Genomic DNA, 20,398 nt, shown 5'->3' with positions numbered 1-20,398 from the left:
TATGACAACTTTCAGTTTTTCATTATCCCATTAGTTCTACTTTATAAAAGATCAATTTTACGTCATAAAACTTGTAAGTTGTAAAAGAGATGAGCAGCCTGTTTCGGGTTTCCAGAGCCGAAATATCTACGCCTGTATACAACCTTTTATCCATATACAGCATCTTTTGATGTACATTTCGGCTACCAAAAAAAGACAATTATCATTCCCCCGACTATAATCAACACGCAAAGCAAAACATAAACAAGAAACAAAGGCATCAGGCACGATTTTAGAAAACACGAAAAACATTAGATCCCAACAACATATGTTTTAAAGTTCTGTTTTTTTATTGTTTTTTTTTTTCATCTTCTATCATCTTACTGTTTGTCATGTTTTCGTTCACCACTAAAGAGAAGGAGAAGAAACAAACTGTCTGGGGAAACTGAACAACTCTTTCTCTTCAAAAGGCGAAGCCCAATCCCGAGACCCACCTGCAGACGCTTCAGAACCCACCGCACCTACCCCATCCGAATGCAAACCAATCGAAAGCCCATTATTCCCGTTCGATAGACCATTCGTTGTCGGTCTCGTGGCAGCCTTACCCCCACCCCACCCTGGACCCATCCACAACCCGATGGGCCTTGATAGGCTGCTAGATGGAAGAGGAAGCCGGTCTAGACTCCAGTCTATGTTTGTGTAATCGAACTGCAATGACTCACATGCATTCCAGTCTACTGGAGTTGATGGGCCCGAAGACCCGTTTGAGCCCAGTCCGGAAAAAAGCCCAAGAGAAGAAGCAGCTGCTAGGGTTGGAGTAGTGGTGGTGGTCCCCACTGTCCTGTTCCACATGCCACTGTTGTGGTACTGGCTCATGGAACCCGTTTGAGCAGTTTGCCTAAAATGGTCAAGCGGGCCACTGCTTGATGGATACTGATGCTGTTGCTGAAAATGGAGTTGGTCAAACAGTTGGGTATTATTAACCAAGCCCCCGAAGCCTGAACTGTTAAAGCTTCTTGTGGTGGTGGGCCCATGTGAAAACCCGTTTGAATTCACATTCAAATTCATATTCATTACCGGCTCAACAACATTTGGATGCCAATCAGATGCTGACGAGGACGAGGTTACGTTTGCGGGTGTGTTTTTCGATTTGGGTCGCTGCATCATAATAACCGGTTCCCGAACCGACCCTAACTGAATATTCTTTAACTCGGTTGCAATATTTGCATATTGGGGCTCGGTTTTAGCCGTTGCTGATGCCACCTGTAATGGAGAAGCTAAAGAGTAAGAAACCGAAGGGTTTGAATTTGGGCCACTTATGGTCACGGGCCACCGCTTCTCTACAGATGGAGTACCAACATGTTGCTGTTTGGTCCAATCAGAATTCGGTGGAATCTTTTTTAGCAACTGTAAGCTTTTGATACCGGGGTCTGTTGATGTCGGTCCCACTGTAGCAACCGATTTTGTGTAGTTATAATGTAAATCTTTTTCATCAGGCTTCTGGTGTATAGGTATAGCTTTTGAAATCATACTTGAGGTCGATGAAACCTTAGTTTCCTCGAGCTTTGCTGCCACAGTGGCAGGCGTTTGTTCCTGTTTCTGAACTTTTAAGGTTTCAGCTGCCTGATCAAGATCACCTTCACAAGCAACAATAGCACGTTCGACCTCTTGCTTTGAACATTTAAACTTTATTTCCATTTCAGCAATTTGAGCAAGTTCTTCTGATATGTCAATTTTCAAATTACCGCCACTGTCAATGTTATTATGCTCCTGGTGGTTGTTTGAATCTTCTCCGCCTTCAAACAACCATGCAACTGATTGTTCGACTTTACCTTCGTTTAAAATAAGAGCCATTGTTGCACGTTCTGAAGAGAATCCCATTGCCACAAGCTGTTGAGCAAGTGATTCTAGCTTTCTTGACATTAAATATCCGCTGCATCTTTCATGGAGTTCTTGAGCTCGTCTTTCCTTTTGCCTCTGATGTTTTTTCTCATTTTTCTGGCGGATTTTTTCACGTTTATCGTTATCGACCCCTGGAATTGTGTCGTGACGGTTGGATGTTTGAGATACTTTCTCTTTGTGATCTTCAGATTCACCTGACCAACTCCCATTGTTGGATATTGAATCATATTCAACTCCCATAACAGAGTTGTTCCCGTTATGGTCCTCTGTATCATCAATATTACGAGAGCGGCCGTTTATGTGAATAGGTGAAACAGTAGACACAGGTGTAGTGTCAAGCGTATGAAAAGTTCCTAAAAGTGGATTGTAACCGCTACCAGGTGCGCCTGCGTTAGCATTGGATGTGGGTTTGGTTGACTTTTGTGGGTCCTTGACAGCAGCCAGTTTGTCCTTTGACTTTGACTTAGATGCAGGAGACATTTTAAGTTCCAGCTTTCTATAATATCAAAAACCTTTGTTTGTCAGATAACCATAAAAAGTAAACAGCATTTAATAAACACAGAATAAACAAAATAATTAACTTGTTTAGATTAGTGTAAATGATGTATAATAGATTAATAGAAGCCCATACTACATAATGACAGACATGAACCAAAAAGACTCGATAAGGCATATCATACAACATAATAATGTATAAGTTATGAAACAAATGTAAACTTTCTTGTATTCCAGTGTTAATAAACCGCCAATCCGAATAGGCAGGTGCTGTTTTTATGGTTATACCTATATTACCAATGAACTTTAATGAGAATTTCCATCATTGTTCAAAGTTGCAACTTTTATATCAATATCTCTTTGACCATAGTGGTTACTCAAAACATGCATATATGCTAGGATCACAAGATTTCTGACATGCATATTATCTGGCCAACAGTTGTACTATGCATGTAATCTGTTCATGTATTATAACAGAATGAAAAAATCTGCAATGATACACCGGCGTAACAAGAAAAACTGTTTGATGAGTAAGCAGAACAAAAGCAAGAATTCCTTAACTGGTAGTCTGGACAGTTTTCAGCCAAAGAGAGCGCTAGTTTAGAAAACGACTAACAATCAAATATATCTCTTACTAATTGATAGACAGATACACAACTGAGGTACCTTTTCAAATTGCAAAAAGAGGAATCTAGATTCCTGGTTGAATAGCAGAATGGAGCTTGGCTGAGCAAGTTTTATGTCATCTTACATACGATAGCTTTGAGAAGGTTAATAAAGCCCAAAAAGTTGTGAGTAAATAAAAAAACACAAATTGCAATAAAGCAGGTAGGAAGCCTAACACCCTTAGTTACAATGGTATTGAATACTAATCAAAAGAACAAAACGACAAGTAATCAAATTAATGCTCATATAGAAAAGAGGTCATACTAATACACGCAAGAAACACAACTTTCCATGATCCAAAGATAGAACAATAATAAAACTTCTAACACCTCAATTCAACATCTTCTAAATGACACACTTATTCAAAGCTAGTAACAGCTAACACTTTAAATTGTCAAGTCTAACAATTACATATATGTATTATGGACGGATAGATCAGTAAAAAAACACGGCACATTTATCTACACAACTGAGGAGCCTTTTCAAATTGCAAAACCGAGGGATCTAGATTCCCGGATTAATAAGAGAATGAAACTTGGCTGAGCAAGTTTTGAAAGATGAGCGTTCAAGTTGATGTTAGATTAGCTTTGTGAAGGTTGTTAGAGCCCAAAATGTTCAAGATCAATTGCAATAAAGCAGATCAGAAGCCCTCAAACCTTTAAGGTTACAACAGCATTGAATACTAAATAAAAGAACAAAACGACAAGTAGTCATATTAATGCTCCAGGGTCAAAACGTCATACTAGCACACGCAAGAACCACAACATTCCATCATGATCCAAATATGGAACTACAAGCCCTAAAACTTAACAGAATCTAGGCACATGTCCAAATATTGGCATCGAAAACTTAGTAGCTATATTTTTCTGACTCAAAAAGATTCCAGCATTTTCTAAACGAGAATGGTAATGAAACTAGCAATTACAAACCGCACCTAATAAAATACAGGCGCGTGTCAGGATGGAGATCTAACGCAAGGCTGACGACAACGAAAGCTTAGTAGGTATAATTCTAAAGGAGACACATTATCGAAAGGCAGCAGTTTAATGAGTTTGATTAATAATAATAACTAAATTGACGGTTAGGTTAAACACAAATTCAATTTAACCAGACGTATGAATTCGGCATCTAAAACAAATCAAAATGAAATTGGAATGGATGAAATGAATATAGAAAAAGATGATGAAAATGCAGAAATGAATGAATGGATAGACTTACTAACGGTAGGGTAGAATGATCTGATGTGATGTGATGAATTGTTAGGGGTTTGATTGGATGAATCCAATCGAATCGAATCGAATCGAATTGAATTGATTAGGTCTTTGCCTTGTTTCCTTCTCTCTCTCTCTCCTCGGAACCACAACTTTCTACTTTCTACCGGATTTGGATAATAACGACCATGCCCGGATCCATACGCGTTCCCGGCCGACACGACCTGAACCGATACGAAAAAAAAAGTTTTGGGTTGACTAAAAAGATTCGTTTAAAAACGGGTTATGTTCGGGTTAACCTGTTAACCGTTTAAGTACTAGAATTTAAACTTGTATAGTTATATGTTTTTTTTCTATTTTGTTGTTTTCCATTATTCGAATAAACTTTTGTAATTTTGCAATCAAATTTAATAATTTTAATTATTTTTAAAATTAAGAAAATCATATTACTCATTTTCTCAACCGACTATAAATCATTTCCATTTTAATTTTAGAAAAAAAAAATCTTTTTTTTGGTAAATAACATTTCATTTTCGGGTCAACCAGAATTTGTGTGTACGGGTTAGGGTTGAATCTTTGACACAAATAATAATACGGGTCGGATTCGAGTTGCACATTTCAACCTGTTAACCCGCCAACCCGACATGATTGATACCCTTACTTTTAACACGCTTATGAAAATTAGGTCGGGATCTAATATATATATATATATATATATATATATATTTTGTTGGAAGGTTTGTACACAGTTTTAAAACTAAAAATTAGATATCTGGAAACGTGTGTATAAACTGATCCAAACTATTTGAATTGCCTAGCGGGAGTGCATATGCAAACCAAATAGAAATGAATCACCATCATAGAGTGTTTATAATAGAATACCTTAACTAGTCGTGGCAGACTTTGATTCGCGGATTCAAATTGTTTTGTACCATGTGTATGTTCAGTTGTACCTTGTCAACGCCCACTCAGCAAAATGAAAAATGACGGAACCCATTGTGAGAAAAGGAATTTTATGGTGTCAACAAAAAAATGTACATTAAAATGGTTGTAGCATAAATAAGCATCCCTTTTGATTTATCAATAAGATAAAGGTTGTGTCCAATACGCTCAATCGACCATGCCGTGCATAAACCAAGGCTTAACATTTTGACAGCCTTGAGATTTTGAGTATGGGGTCACCATAATTGTTATTACAGTGTTACTGAACACTTTCAATATATATGTTTTAGTTAAAATTTTGAAATTCAATGAGACCCCAATCTTTTGTAGGTAGTCCCGGCCCCTGCTTGGGTTGTTGGTGAACACGGGGAGGGGAGAACACATGCAATCCATGGAACAACTAATTGCATAAGATTCGGAGAGAGAGCGTACAACATTTACCAACTACGGCTTCTAAAAGCATTTTTAGGACTTTAAATGGTTCAGATTTAAAGTTAAGGAATTTGAAAGGTCAATAGAATTCCTTATCAGTATAATATATTATATTTGTGAGAGTTTTATGAAATTTTATGAACTTCGAATAACTTCTATGAAAATTATGGAGGAAGTTAATTTGTTTTCTATGAAGTCCTTTTTTTTGTGAGAACTTCAATAGAGTTTATTAGTATTTGTGTTTGATTCTTCATTTGTTAAAACGTTGCGTCTTGTATAATGTATTGATTGTAGTTGACCTTTAGACTTTAGTATTTGTGTGTGATTTTTCATTTACTCTTTATAACTTGTATTTTATATTTGATTTTGAAATTAAAAAGATATGACTTTGAAATAACAACAGTAATGAACCTAGACAATTCGTCAACCACCTTTGTCCATTTTATGGTACCTTCCATCTTTACACCGATCATTAAATCTACACGTTGTACTTGGTTTTTGATACATACTTACTTGTCATTAAGTAGAAAGCTTTGATGTGTGCATAATTACAAAAACTCGTTAAATTATGATATTTGGCAGCCTCATGCATGTGATACAATGATTTTACCCATTTAGATGACTTCAAACAAATCAGGCTTGTAAGAACAATGCAAATGATTAGAAAGAAACTAACAAAGCTTATTGTCAAATCTCAGATTCATCAATCTATAGTGCAACTCCAAAACCAAAACCTAAAAGCAAAAAACAATTTAAAAAAAGCATAACATCATTTTCACCAAAACAAAAACCAAGTTTTACATCCATAAATATGATTTTAAATAGACTTTTGTTCCTCTCCAGAAAATAGTACGCTTCGAGCCATCTTCAGAAGAAAAAAAGTCCACTTAAACGAGCATTTGACCAGGTCAAGCCGAGCCACACTCCTTTCACTCAAAGAACAGCCTACAGGCTCCTGTAATCTATGACGGTAACCTCATCCTCTGGAGCATCAAGGTCTTGATAGCTGCACATTAATTTATTAGAAAATATATATTCTAAGTAAAGTTTTGTAGTCATATACATCAGCTAAAAACTAGAAAAAATTGCACAGATGATTCCTGTGGTTTGACTATAGTGCAAGTTTGGTCTCCGGACTTTTTGAAAATTGCAAAACTTAGTGCAAGCATTTGTGAGATCGTTGCACATATGGAACCCTAATAATAAAAAGTGATGTCATGTGAGGGTAAATTGTGTCCTTACAAATTTGGAACCCTAATAAAATACCCAAAACTCCTAATGGCGACTTCATCACCGTCAATCTGTGCAAAATCGAAGGTTCAGTGTGTAATCGAAGTTCAAAGGTGACAAAGTTGACATGAGAAGTTCTAAAGCACTTAGGATTACAAATTTGAAATGACAAAATTACTCTCACATTAATGGCACATGACATCACTTTTTCGTTAAAACTAAGACTAAGCGCGCACCCTACACAAATGTTTGGACTAAGTTCGCAATTTTCAAAAAACCGGGAACCAAGCTTGCAATATGGACAAACCACAAGGACTATTTGTGCAATTTTCTCTAAAAATTATCATATAAGCAAATACGTAATATTATATAGCAATCTACAAAACTTGCCTTCGTAAGCGACGAGGATCCTGTCTGAAAGATGGAGGTAGAGCAATTATTGGAGCAGGTCCACCCATCTGAGGCCCATTCCGCCCATTTCTACCACCGCCTTCAAAAGGTGCGGGCCCGCCTTGATCTCGCAGCATTCGCATTGCAACTTCAGGGGGAGCAGGGACAAAAGGTCCCAATGGGCTGCAAATTTAAATTGTATAAAACATGTTACAAAACAACAAACAAAAAAATAAAATGGAAAATAAATAGCAATCACATAACCGAATGGTGAGTAGGCTCACCCTGCACCAGGTACGGGCATCAATACTGGGGGTGGAGGAATGTCAGAAGGGAAAGGTGCATGAAGGCCTTGACCACCAAAAGAGTCAAACATTTGTTCATCATCGCCGGCATCATTCTCGGGATTCTCACCCCTGTCGAATCTTTCACCACCATTGTTTCTGCCATCGTACTCTCTGCGGTTATCTTTCAATCGGGCACCAATACCAGGCCTGTGCCTTTGGGGTCTATCCCTCTGAAGAGATTTAAGGGCTTTATCAGTAATATGAAAAGTAGCAAAAACTTATGTTTAATGGTCATGTTAATATAAAAATTTGACAAAAGTTGAAAGCGTAATGCTGTGTACATGGAATTATAAGATATTACAACTATCAAATAAATGATGTAAGAATAACCAACTACAAATAGCAAAACATCAGGGAATAGATACAAATTTCACAGTTTTTCCTGGCTTTGGCAACCAGATTTTTAACTAGGCACAAAATAAAAACCAGCTAACATTTCTTACCAGTCTAAACAGCAGCAGATCATTTTTTGCTAATTTTCAAAAATTGCAGACGTGACATTTTATTGTCCTTGCATAAGTATAGGCAATGTGTCATGTAATATTTATGTCTAATTAAGAATATGTATATACACCCGATATTCCAGTTCACGGAATTGTAGATAATTAATTAAGGTATTTTAACAGAAGCATTTTTTGCAAAAGTGGTGAGTGGCATAGCACCAACCACTGTCACATCAGAAAGTTACAGTTAATGAGGTTAACCATTGTCACATCAGAAAGTTACAGTTAATGAAGTTGATTGCTAAAATCAATTATAACTTTTAAGTTGGCTTCTATTTTGCGCATGCTTTAAAATTGGTTGCTAAAATAATGAAAAAGTATATTCTAAATAGGCAGTTTGCCCTAATTACTAATGCTCTTCTAGTCTTCTGTAACCACAAAGGATGAAATAGTTAACATCACATTGAACTTTTCAACTGCAGCATATCACAAAAGAATAGTTTTCATCAACTTTAATGTAATTACACCAAAAGGAAGCCACAAGAACAAAGACAGTAATCAATGATTTTAACCAACTTGAAATACGCAATCATTTAGTTATGTGAGGTTTACCTGTAAAGACGGCTGCATAATAGGTATCCCACCAGGTGCATCCTCATCACTGTAAATATCAAACAATTTAATTTTTCATCACCATGTCCAAAATGATGCACAAACAAAAAGAAAGCTCATAAACCGATGACTTACTTCATATAGTTTTGTATATAAATATCTTCACGAACTTTAGCAGTTGCCTCCACTGAAAGTTCAGGGTGTTTCAGCTTCAGATGTTTATGAACAAACTCAGCAGCATGAAATAGCTTCGTGCAACCCTTGGCCCCACACCCGTATTTCCACCCGTACTTTTCATCACGAATCTTTCTAACATATGGATCCAAAGACTCAGCTGCAGCAGCATCAATCTTTTCCTTCGCGGTCATTATCTCCAATGGATCTTGACCCTTCAATCTTTCCTGCCAACGTGTATCTAACTTCTTTTCCCACTCACTCCCATTAATTTTCACATCAGTGTTTTTAGATTCTGGTCTCACATGACGGAAACCCTTCGGTTCACTTTTTTCAGACATTCCATAATAATCCAGCCCATGAATCCGCCAGAGGTAAGTGATGAGTGTATCAAGTAACTCGACACCTTCAAGACCTTTGACTGAAGTTGACCCATGTATAATTACAAGTGGACCACTGGACCCACCATGAGACTTGTCTCTGTGTGTTCTATCATCAGGTTTAGATAAAATGTTACCCTCTATGCCTTTTTCAAGGTCAAGTTTCTCAACAAGTGCTTGTGTCTGTTCAATGTCGGATTGAATCCGCCTGTGTTCAGAACTGATTGGGTGCGCTTTGGGGGCTGCTGAATATGGGTCAGTTTCTTTTGGGCCTCGACGTCTATTTTTGCCACCAAACTCTGATTCATCTTCAGAATTGGGATTACTTGTTTGCCCTGACTTCCTTGAAGGTGAATTAGTAACACCGGGTCCTCTGTTTCATGTTAAAGGATGTTTTAGTGGTTAACTTTGTAAAGGGTAAAAGAGACATTGTGTAAAGAGATATCAAGGAGGTGCCTCTTACAAATCTAAAGATCCATTTTGTAGGTCTAGCAAAAATTCCTTAGCAAGCTTTAGTGCAGATTCATTTCTCCTATAAAAAAAAGGATTAGAAATGGAGTAATTAGAAATCTTAACAAAAGATATAGAGCAATAAATGGAGATAGCAAGATCTAGGCCTGTAAACGAACCGAACGTTCAGTGAACAGTTCTTGAACCGTTCGGGAGGAAATTCATTTACAAACTAAAAAAGTTCGTTTGGTTAAACACGTCCTATTCATTCATTTATGTTCATTCATTAGTTTACATTTGTTTAAATTCAGTCATTTACTTACGCTATATTCATTTAAAATCTTTTAATCATTACAACTTAGTCTACTTCATAGTTATCGTTTGGTTAAACACGTCCCATTCATTCATTTATGTTCATTCATTAGTTTACATTTGTTTAAATTCAGTCGTTTACTTACGTTATATTCATATTAAATCTTTCAAATCCATTACAACTTAGTCTACTTCATAGTTATCAAAAGCGGTAAGCACACTCAAGGCGCATAGGCATCGCCTAGGGCCTAGGCGCAAGGAGCAAAAAAAGCGAGAGTCTGAGACAAAAAAGGGCAATAATAAAAACATTAAAATACATATGTAATAGATATATAAAACTATTATTACTCCCCAAATATAATTAAAATTCAATACGACTAACAATGAATAGCATTTAATCAATACAAAAAAATTAAAACCTTTTAAAATAATGATATTTAAATATATGTAGCTCAACTAGAATATACAAAACATATTTAATGCAGAATCAAGAATTATAGATGATTTTGGAGTAAATTACGTAAGTTGACCTATTTTTTAGCTAATTCTTATCAATCAGTTATAGATTTACAAAAAGAAATCAGAAAAAAAATCAAAAACTAATCAAAACAAATCGGAAATTTCTCCTACATATGCGCCTTCAGCATTAAAAGCGGGAAACCACCGCTTCGCCTAAAAATGGCGCCTAGGCGTGCTCTTTGATCGCTTTTAATAACTACAGTCTACTTTTAATAGACCCCACACATTTTTCTTCACATTAATTTTAACTGATTTTAGCTCAGCTATGGCCATTCATCTATGTTCAATTATGTTCGTCCTTTTAAGTTCGTTATACTGTTAGCAAACAAACATAAAAGAACATGAGCATGTTCATTTTCTTAATGAACGAACACATACAAGAAAACCCTGTTCGTTTAACTGTTTGTGTTTGATCGTTGTTCTGTTAGAGTGCAAACAAACAAACGGACACAAACATGCTCTGTTCCAAGTTCGTTCGATTTGTTTACAAGCCTAGCAAGATGCGAGTTAACAGGTCAAAGCAGGTTCAAGTTGACACTAGTGATTTTTGCGTGGGTTAAAACTTAAAAGAAGCCAGGTCAGGTTAGATTGACCCGCAAACACTTATTCTTTAAAAAAATAATTAATGTGTCAACTATAATTACAAAAACATTATAGTGACAATGCTAATCTAAACCCTTTTAAAAAAATGGTTGTAAGACACTAAAACAGACTTAATTTCAACTCGTTTGACTTGTCTGACCCATTCCCCTTCTAGCTAACATTTTACTTGACTCCATTTGAGGTAGAGCACAATTTAAATCAATCCATTTACAAAATAACCAACTGATTAATGAGTATAAGATCCAGTTTAATTGTGAGAGCAATCTTCTTCTACAGAATACAAAAAAAAGCACACCTTTCAATAACAGCAAGAAGATTTGTGGGGTGATATTTATCCTTCAACCTATAACGGAAACAAGAATTAAAAGAGAAAAACTATAATCAACAAAAGTAAACAAAGAGAGTGTGCAAAACAGTACCAATCTTTGCCTTTATGGGCATCAAAATAAGCTCGCTTCTGAGTTGATATATATTCTGACTTGTATTCTTGATACCTGTGAGGCAAAAAGGATTAAGAAATCAACACACTAGAATGTAAAAGGCAAAACAAACATTTAGTAAAGTATCCTAAATAAACCTTCGTTCAGCTTCTGATGGCAGAACATCATCTTCAAGCTCCTGAATAAACTGCTTATAAGACATCAACCCTTCTCTGAAATTTCAAAATAATAAATCAAATTCACATGTAAATAGCAACAATGCAATCTACGCATGAGATTATTTTGGTCAAAACCACATAAAGAACAGCATTGTGGCGGCCAAAACTTAAAAGAATGCATCCATAATAGTTTGACAAAGTGCTCACCTATGTGTAGTGGGATGATCATTGTAGTTTCCACGAGCTGATTCCCAATCTACAAAAGCAGATAGAAGCTTACAAATACAAAAGTTGAAAAAAAAAAAATCTGAAATTATTGTATGGTATCTTGATTTGAACTTAAGTTATGTACATAGGTAAATGATGAGAGTGTTCAAGATTGCTTATTAAATCTGGTTTTCTACTATAAAACACCGAAATACATAATGCAGCCTACTGTATTCATTAATACCATCTGACATATTAGTATGCTAATAACACAACCAATAGCTTTTAAAACAATATATTTGCCAATGGAAACTTTCAACTTACTTAGAGCTTCAATAACTTTCAAAAAGTTGCAGATAGAAGAAATTGATGCTTACCAGATTGACCGCCTTGGTACCCACGGCCACCATACCTACCACGAGGCCTGTCATCAGGATAGCCAGGCCTGCCACCCATATCACGATCATAGCCACCAGGATAATCATATCCAAACCTGTATCAACAATAAACAGCATTACGAGAACGAAAAAAATGCTACAGTCTTCTTTTAACAAAATGCTGTACATGAACAAAAGCATAGACTTAGACTATATGCTAATTTTACCATATAGGCGCTATACTCATAATTCCTATTCTTATTTCAATCCCCAATTAGTTTGTTACGCTTACTAACAAGAAGACTGATCTAGTTGATAAACCACACAAACAACAGATTCAAGATAATACAATGGAAAATGATGTGTCCTTATGCTCTGCAAGAGACTCTCATTACAATAACACAATGAACAGCAAAAGGTGAAGATAATATCAATGCCCTAAAGCCTAATAGTCAAAGGATAAAAAACCACAAAAAATTAAAATGCAGAGTTCAAAAAAAAAAGATGCCTGCATGCAGCAAGATAACTCAGCATCTGCATACAAATTAAAGATACATTTAAGTCCTAGGTTTAACGCTAAATCGGGTTTTAGGGCTAGAGCTCAGACAACGGTGACAAGAGGGAGAACACTTGTAGACCCTAGCAAAAGCAAGGTCAACACACAAATATAAAGCAGGTGATTTCCCATAAATAGATCAATAGTACAAGCAGTTTATTTAGGTTTTCAGTTTTGTTTAGAATAATAGCTGAATAGGGAATGCCTCAAGCCCTCACAATATTTCTCCACAAAAATAGACACATTTGACTTTATGTTTCTTCTCAGTCCATCTTCTCATGTTAGCCACTTACTAAGAGCTTAAAGCTAAACATTAAAAAGCTGCACTTGCTTCACCAAGTATGTGTGTGTTTATTATCAAAAAATCTCTACAAGAAGCATGTTAACTGCATATTTTTTTCAAACTTCCTACAAAAAATTGCTTAGGCTTATAATCAAATAGTGTAATTCCCAAATAGTTGATTATTACATATTGCAAACCTTTTATATATTTTCAGATGTTAACTGTCAATCTTTCATACGTTGCAAAATCTGCAGATTCTAGTCCTGCCAAAATCAAGCCACTTGCAGTATAAGATAAATCAAGTAACATGATTAAAATCACCCTACTTTGATATTATACAGCCAATTGCCAATTTTGAAACTATTCAACTGCACCTACATTAACTTGTCCTCCCAAAATTAAGCACCTACACGACTACACTAGAGGCCTGTGTGGAGGTGTTCCAAACAGGTGAGTAATTACATAATCTAAAAAACAAAATAAAAAAATTACTCTTCTGAAGTCAATGATTCAACCTACCAAAATTTGAAACAGTATTTTATCACAAGAAATGGAGGCACATAGACACTTCTCTTTCCAAAATTTACATCACCGAGCATAGATCACAGTATCAGACAAATAGTGAAAACCTGTGACTGCAACAGATGTGTAATATTATATCTTAAAGCTTATAGAATCTAATATCCAGTGGTTTTAAGCATTTTGTCATCGGTTCTGAATGTAAGCTATCAAACGTGTTACCCACTCACCCCACACTCAAGATTATGCTTGCAGCCAGATTCCGTTTAATAAAACTCTATTGCAACTTCTGATTTGATTCAAGTCGGGTAAACATCATCGGACCCTCCCCTTCAATTAATACTCTCCCCTTCCAAATTACAAAAGCACTTTCCTATGTACTAAAGTGACAAGACCAGAAAAGTGCTCATGTAATTTAGAACGGTAGAGTATTACTAATGTCTCAAAATCAATATTTTTAAACAGCCATGAATCACTCTCCCTCACAATCAAAAATTTCAACCAAGTGAAATAATATTCTCAGTCTCTCACTCACAATCCGCTGCATCAAACTGCTGCATCTCTTCAAATATGGTTGCAGACTCTACAAACTAGCCAGTAGGTGCATAACAATGCCATAACATTCCAAAAATAAGATAAACCCTAGATAAAGCAGTCTACTAACACAAACACAATAAAATATCACCAATTATTTTACAAATAAAAGCAATTGTCAGGACTCATTAACAACTCAATATTGCAACTTCTGCTTTGATTCAAGTCTTCTAAACATCATCAAACCCTCCCTTCAATTAATACTCCTCCCTTCCAAATTATAAAAGCACTTTCCTATGAACTAAAGCAATAGAACCAGGAAAGTGCTCCTGTTAATTAGAATGATGGAGTATTACTAATGTCTCGAAATCAATATTTTTAAACAGGCAGTAACACTCTCACTCACTATCAAATACTTGAACAGGTGAAATATTAGTCACTCACAAACAATTACTCACTTTCACTCACAAACCAGTGCATCAAACTGCTTCATCTCTTCAGATACAGTTGCAGACTACAAACCACTCAATAAGGAAGGGACTGGACAACGGACTGAACAATGCCATAACATTTGAGAAAATAAGCTCAATCCTAGTACTAACATAATAAACGCAATAAATATCAGCATATCACCAAACTACTGTGAGGACTCATTAACTTCCTAATCAGCCAACAGATATGCTAAATTCAGCATCCTGAATTAACATACAATACTAAAAGCAACAGTTACAGTACAATAGATTTCGAACAAACCTTCTATCACCATGTCCAAACCCTCCGCCTCCGCGCGGACTCCCCCGGCGACCTTCATACCCTCCATCCTCCCTCCTCGACCGCTTAAACGGAGGCGGCGACCTTCTCGGCGGACTCCCTCGGCGCTCGCGATACGGAGGCGGAGAGTTAGGGCTTCCACGGCGCTTGTAATCCCTATGAGGCGGCGGACTCCCACGGCGCTCATAATAATCCGAACGCCGATTAGGCGGACGATCAATATCTCTATCTCTGTCTCTATCTCTATCTCTGTCCCTGTCGTCGGCTCTTCGTTCTCTCGAATCAAGGTCATGCCGTCGTGGTGGAGGTGGTGGTGGTGGAGATGACGATGCGTTAGGGTTTTCGGTTGCGAGTGCGGTTGATTTGTGTTCTCCGTCGCCGTCGCCGTCGCCGTCTCCGCCGCCGCCGCCGCCGTCGACTTTGTGGTCATGTGGTTCGAGTGAATCCGCCGGTGTGGGAATTGCTTCGGATTCAGCCATTTGATTCAGATGTGAAAAAAATATTGGAACCCTAGAAACGGTAGTGTCTTGTGTAATATATAGACTTCTGTGTTTTGTGTAATGTTTACCCTCATAGTCACCAAAGCTTTATAAATGTTTAAACGGGTTATTGGTTAATTAGGCTTACATGTTTAATTTAAAAACCGTCAAAACCAGGTTGTAAACACCTAGACATGGCATATTATTTTTCAAATTAAAACAGAAAACTACAACAATATCATATTCAAACTACAAAGAATAATATAAGAAGTGATTTAGGATGTTGTAAGTGGAAGAGAGATAAATGCATTGATTTTTCTGTATATTTGAAAAGTTATTGTTCACGTGTAACATTTCGGGTTTTTATTTTCCTCATATTTGTAATCATACTCGACTTGGTTTGTATTTTATCAATGAAAAGATCTCGCAATTGTTAGTATTTTAGTTTAATTATTTTTTATTTAATTGATAAAAAATATTAGAAATGAGCAAAAACAACGCCTTAACTAACTTTAATCCAGCATTTGCATCCACAACTAAAGTTTAAGGACCAAATTGCAAGATTTACACCAAAAATATTTTCCCTCAACTTCTCCTTTCGCCACCGACGTTTTCATCTTGTTCCTCAATTTTCGACCAAAATCAAGAAATTAACTATACCAAATCGTTCATTGTTCGAAAACGTGTTCAACCGGCAGTTTAATTGTGGAAAATGATCATAATTTGACAACTTATTGATTCATAATCTACACTTTAACAATCACGGCTGCCTTTGATCATTTACACTATAAATACACGACTATAATTCAATTAAACTCGTCCACAACACCCTCAATACGTCACGATTATAAACCCTAACCTAATTGCATCGTACCCGGCTGCTAAGATCAAGTTCACGAGTTAGTTTGAACTGTAACCCTTATTTTGCCGTTCACCCTTCATTCGTAATTGGTTCAGGTAATTGTTGTATGTCTGGAGATCGTATTTAACCGGTAATCAGTAACCCCAATTCAATTTCAATCAACACTAAACCAGTAAACCGATTGAATCATTTAGGGTTTATGTTTAAAATTGGATTCTGATCTTGCTGTGTATACATATATTTTTCAAATCATCTTCATCCTAAAGTGAAAGCACCAGCCCAATGGCTGGTGCATTGTAAGACCCCGAATCCCGGGAATCCTACAGTTGGTAATCACATCCACAATTTCACCAAAAATTTTAAACCAAACGTTTCATTTTATTTAAAACCAGTTCAGAGTAATTTAACAGCGGAAATTCATAAGTATCAAAAATTCCCAAAACCGGAAAAATACCAAATGAAAAACAGTGGGAAAAAGTTAAGTATCTAAAATCCCAAAACTGAATATCAAGTGAAATGTTTGTTTTATTTTTAAAGTCCTCGTCTAGAAATGCCTTCAACTCTGAGCGGTAACATCCACTCCTTAACCTGAAAGTCAATCTAACATACACATAAAGTCAGCTAGAGCTGAGTGAGTTCAAATTTTCATAAACAATGATTCATACTTTATTTCAAAATTATAGTTCTAAACAGCAGAGAGGACAATAATAAAATAAATAAATATAGTTCACAAAATAATACACTCATTGTCGAACACACGTACACGGGCCTCTCCACCATGAGTCAAGACTCGAGTAATATATTTGACCCGGACGCAGTAAGACCTAAGCACGTGACACGAGCCTCTCCACCACGAATCAAACCCGAGTAATATATTTTACTCGGTCACAGCTTACACATCAAAACACGTGATACGGGCCTCTCCACCACGAGTACAACCCGAGTATTATATTTGATCCGATCACGATTTAACATACAACTGGCCTCTTCACCATGGGATTTTAAAACCCGAGTTATATATTTGACCCGCCAAAATGATGATCACGCCACACGGGCCTCTCCACCACGGGATTTGAAAACCCGAGTAATATATTTGACCCGGCCGTAATCACCATGCACACACACATCAATAAGCCTACTCACATCATTCTTAGTCACTGGGAACTAAATGTCATCACACAACCGTAGGCTATAAGGTAACACATAGTCATACATATATATGATCCCAAAATATACCACATCGTCAGTAAGTCATCCTTAGTCACGAATGGCTAACTAACATCACTAATCATAGGCCATAGGGTAACACATGCACATACATACATACATATTTACATATATATATATATATATATATGTGTGTGTGTGTGTGTGTGTGTGTGTGTATCATCCCAAAATATACCATATTACAAGCAAGCCTATGGGCCATAAGGTAATATATAATAATCAGTTCAATACGTGAACTAAGTAAATAGGTCTACTCGTATTCAATTACTACACAACCTATTAACATCCTTGAGTCTAGACCATAACCAGGTATATAACCTAAAGGAATTTATGACCAAACGAGTCTAAAATATCCTAAGGCACATAATGTAACTCACACTGGGTTTTCATAATTGCACAAACATTATCAAAACAATACAATGATCTTCAAATGGTTTTAACGAGTAAAATCGGGTAAAACTGTAATTGAGTGTGTATGCTAGCCCAAAACGTAAAAAGAGTTAAAAAGGGGCATCATGAACTCACCTGAAAGAAGGTATGATTTCACCACAAGCTAGAGGATCCCTACGTAGCCCCACAACTCAAACTCCTGTCAGTTTACATACAATCAATACTATTGACATCGAGATGACTCGTTTATCCTACGAGACGTTCTAACATGGTTCGAGTTACCTAAAGCCTCGACCTCATCGAACTCAATCACAACAGCCCCCGAGGCCTTACATTCACCAAAACGACCCTTAGATACTCCCGGAAATAAAGAATTCCCAATTTACCCCCGGAAGCACTAGGTGACACTAACACGCGCGTTTAAGAGTCGTTTAGGCCGTTAACATCCAACTCAGCCCCGTGTGGACCCAATATGATAAAATCACAGCCAACAAGTCCACACGACGCTACACGAGTCAAATGGGTCGGTAACTCGCAAGTACAACGCACCAACTATCCAATAAACGTAATTGCGCGTTGTACCGACCCGTTTGAGTAACCGACAACCAATTCAGCCCCATAACTTATAAAAATGATTTTTCAACAGCCCGTACATCAAACCAAGTTCCCCCGAGCTAAATTGGTCGTTAATCACTTCAACCCTCTCGTTAAACGCATCAAACTACAATTCCAGTCAACCGAACACTATCAATCAAACTACAACAAGTTGACCAATCTAACGAACACCAATGAACATGGTTTTTAAGTATGTTATACTAGACATACCTAGGAAGATTTTGGTGTAAAAACCTCAACCAAAACAGTCCCGAAACTGCTCAATTGGACAGCCACTCAGTAAACCTAAAACAAGCGGTTTAACGACGAATAAACGAGCCATAAGGATGAATTAAGGTGAAAAAGAGTTGTAGACATCTAATACCGACCTGGAATTGAACTTTGGATGGTTGGACGGTGGCTGATTGCACGTAAAACGAGGAGGGGGGCTGTTGGGCGCCGATCGGGATTTAGGGTAAGGCTAGTTTTTTTTTTTTTTATAAATAATATATTAACAATATACATTCTGGCCCCTCCGCTTTACTAATGGTTGAACTTGTAAGAAAGTTATGTATGACAAACTTATGAGGGTGGCAAGGAGCTCTCGGGAGAATGCCGGGTCAAGCCCGGGAGGTGCACACAACACTACAAGGTTAAACCTTTTATCGGAAATTAACGAACGTTACATGCATGATGTTTAGGTGGGGGTTCGAACTCCCCCTGACCCGGTTTTTGTATTTTATTATTTGTTGTTTCCTTCTTTCATATTGTTTCTCAAATCAATTTTATATATAATAAAGATTTATGAAACTAATATCTTTTTATCATGCGCTTAATAAGCGGAACCCCGGATTTATGTTTTCTTGTTGTGAGTCCTTATTTCTTAATATATATATATATATATATATATATGAGTGGGACCAAATAAAAACTCCTCTTAAAGAGAAAACTTAAAAACTCCTAAAGAATTATTTTTAACTCTTTTTAAACATTTTTTTGCAGTTTTTTTTCCATTATTCTTACATGTTGTTATTGTTCCCAAAAAAACAAAAAACAAAACAAAACTTGTCGGTAACCTTATCGGTATAGTGCACATGTGTAATAGTATGCATTGCATATATGTAAAAGTGTTGCATTGCATAGAATACAACACTATTACACATATTTGATATACACTATTCACTATTGTATATATGTAATATAAGACTAATACGCAAATCGAATACACATTAGTACGTATGTGTAATACAACATTAACGCACATGTACACTACATCGACTGTTATTTTTTTATTATTTTTTTGCATATAATGCAAAACTACCACACGTATACAATACACCAATATTAAATATATGCAATTAAACACTATTGAACATAAAAATACATAGTAATACACACGTGTAAACAATGGTATCGCATAGTAATACGTATGTGCATTACAACTGTTTTTTTTTTAATTTTATTTATTTATTTTTTATTTCTTTCGAGTGAAGGGTAACAAAATATAAGAATAATGGAAAAAACGAAAATTTGACAATATTTTTTTATTTTTAATTAAAAATAATTCTTTATGAGTTTTTAAGTTTTCTCTTTAAAGATGAGTTTTTAAGTTTTCTATAGGGAGATGATCAAGAGAGAACTTCTTCTTAAAAAGAGAACTAGAGAACTAAAAAAGAAATATTTTTAATTTAATAAAAAAAATATTTTTAAATTTTTGTTTTTGCCATTATTCTTATATTTTGTTACCATTCACTCGAAAAAAATAAAAAAAATAATAAAAAAACTCGTTGTAGTGCACATATGCAATACATCGACTTTTTTTTATTGCATATGTGCACTAGTGTGTATTTTGATATGTACAATAGTGTTGAATAACATATATGTAGTTTTTTATATTGTATTTGTGCAATAGTG

General features: G+C 36.1%; 2 protein-coding genes across 2 annotated transcripts; both read right to left on the bottom strand.

Annotated features, from left to right (window-relative positions):
- Positions 1-246: 246 nt before the first annotated feature.
- LOC143561391 (uncharacterized) lies at positions 247-2,482 on the bottom strand. Its single transcript, XM_077049490.1, has one exon. It carries the CDS (start codon positions 2,359-2,361, stop codon positions 388-390), a length of 1,974 nt encoding a protein of 657 aa, XP_076905605.1. The 5' UTR covers positions 2,362-2,482; the 3' UTR covers positions 247-387.
- Positions 2,483-6,311: 3,829 nt separating this feature from the next.
- Positions 6,312-15,411, bottom strand: LOC143561390 (serrate RNA effector molecule-like). Its single transcript, XM_077049489.1, has 12 exons — positions 14,915-15,411; positions 12,270-12,385; positions 11,893-11,941; positions 11,665-11,739; positions 11,507-11,581; positions 11,383-11,430; positions 9,667-9,735; positions 8,785-9,576; positions 8,650-8,698; positions 7,532-7,764; positions 7,248-7,430; positions 6,312-6,633 (listed from the first exon to the last, which is right to left on the bottom strand). Exons 1-12 carry the CDS (start codon positions 15,409-15,411, stop codon positions 6,573-6,575), a joined length of 2,247 nt encoding a protein of 748 aa, XP_076905604.1. The 3' UTR covers positions 6,312-6,572.
- Between the last annotated feature and the right edge of the window lie 4,987 nt (positions 15,412-20,398).

The sequence above is a fragment of the Bidens hawaiensis genome, unplaced genomic scaffold, assembly GCF_021521415.1.
Source record: "Bidens hawaiensis isolate Kalapana, Puna unplaced genomic scaffold, B.hawaiensis_p1.1 tig00020673_1, whole genome shotgun sequence".
NCBI lineage: Eukaryota > Viridiplantae > Streptophyta > Magnoliopsida > Asterales > Asteraceae > Bidens > Bidens hawaiensis.
The sequence above is the reverse complement of the archived record's forward strand: the minus strand, read 5'-3'. Positions and strand labels throughout refer to the sequence as shown.

What these genes read in the sequence shown, in the direction of transcription:
- LOC143561391 (XM_077049490.1), bottom strand. Translation starts at nt 2,361, where the DNA reads ATGTCTCCTGCATCTAAGTCAAAGTCAAAGGACAAACTGGCTGCTGTC.
- LOC143561390 (XM_077049489.1), bottom strand. Translation starts at nt 15,411, where the DNA reads ATGGCTGAATCCGAAGCAATTCCCACACCGGCGGATTCACTCGAACCA. An exon ending in CCATCAGAAGCTGAACGAAG is followed by an intron (nt 11,582 to 11,664) that starts GTTTATTTAGGA and finishes TTTGCCTCACAG; the next exon opens with GTATCAAGAATACAAGTCAG. An exon ending in CAAAATGGATCTTTAGATTT is followed by an intron (nt 9,577 to 9,666) that starts GTAAGAGGCACC and finishes AACATGAAACAG; the next exon opens with AGGACCCGGTGTTACTAATT.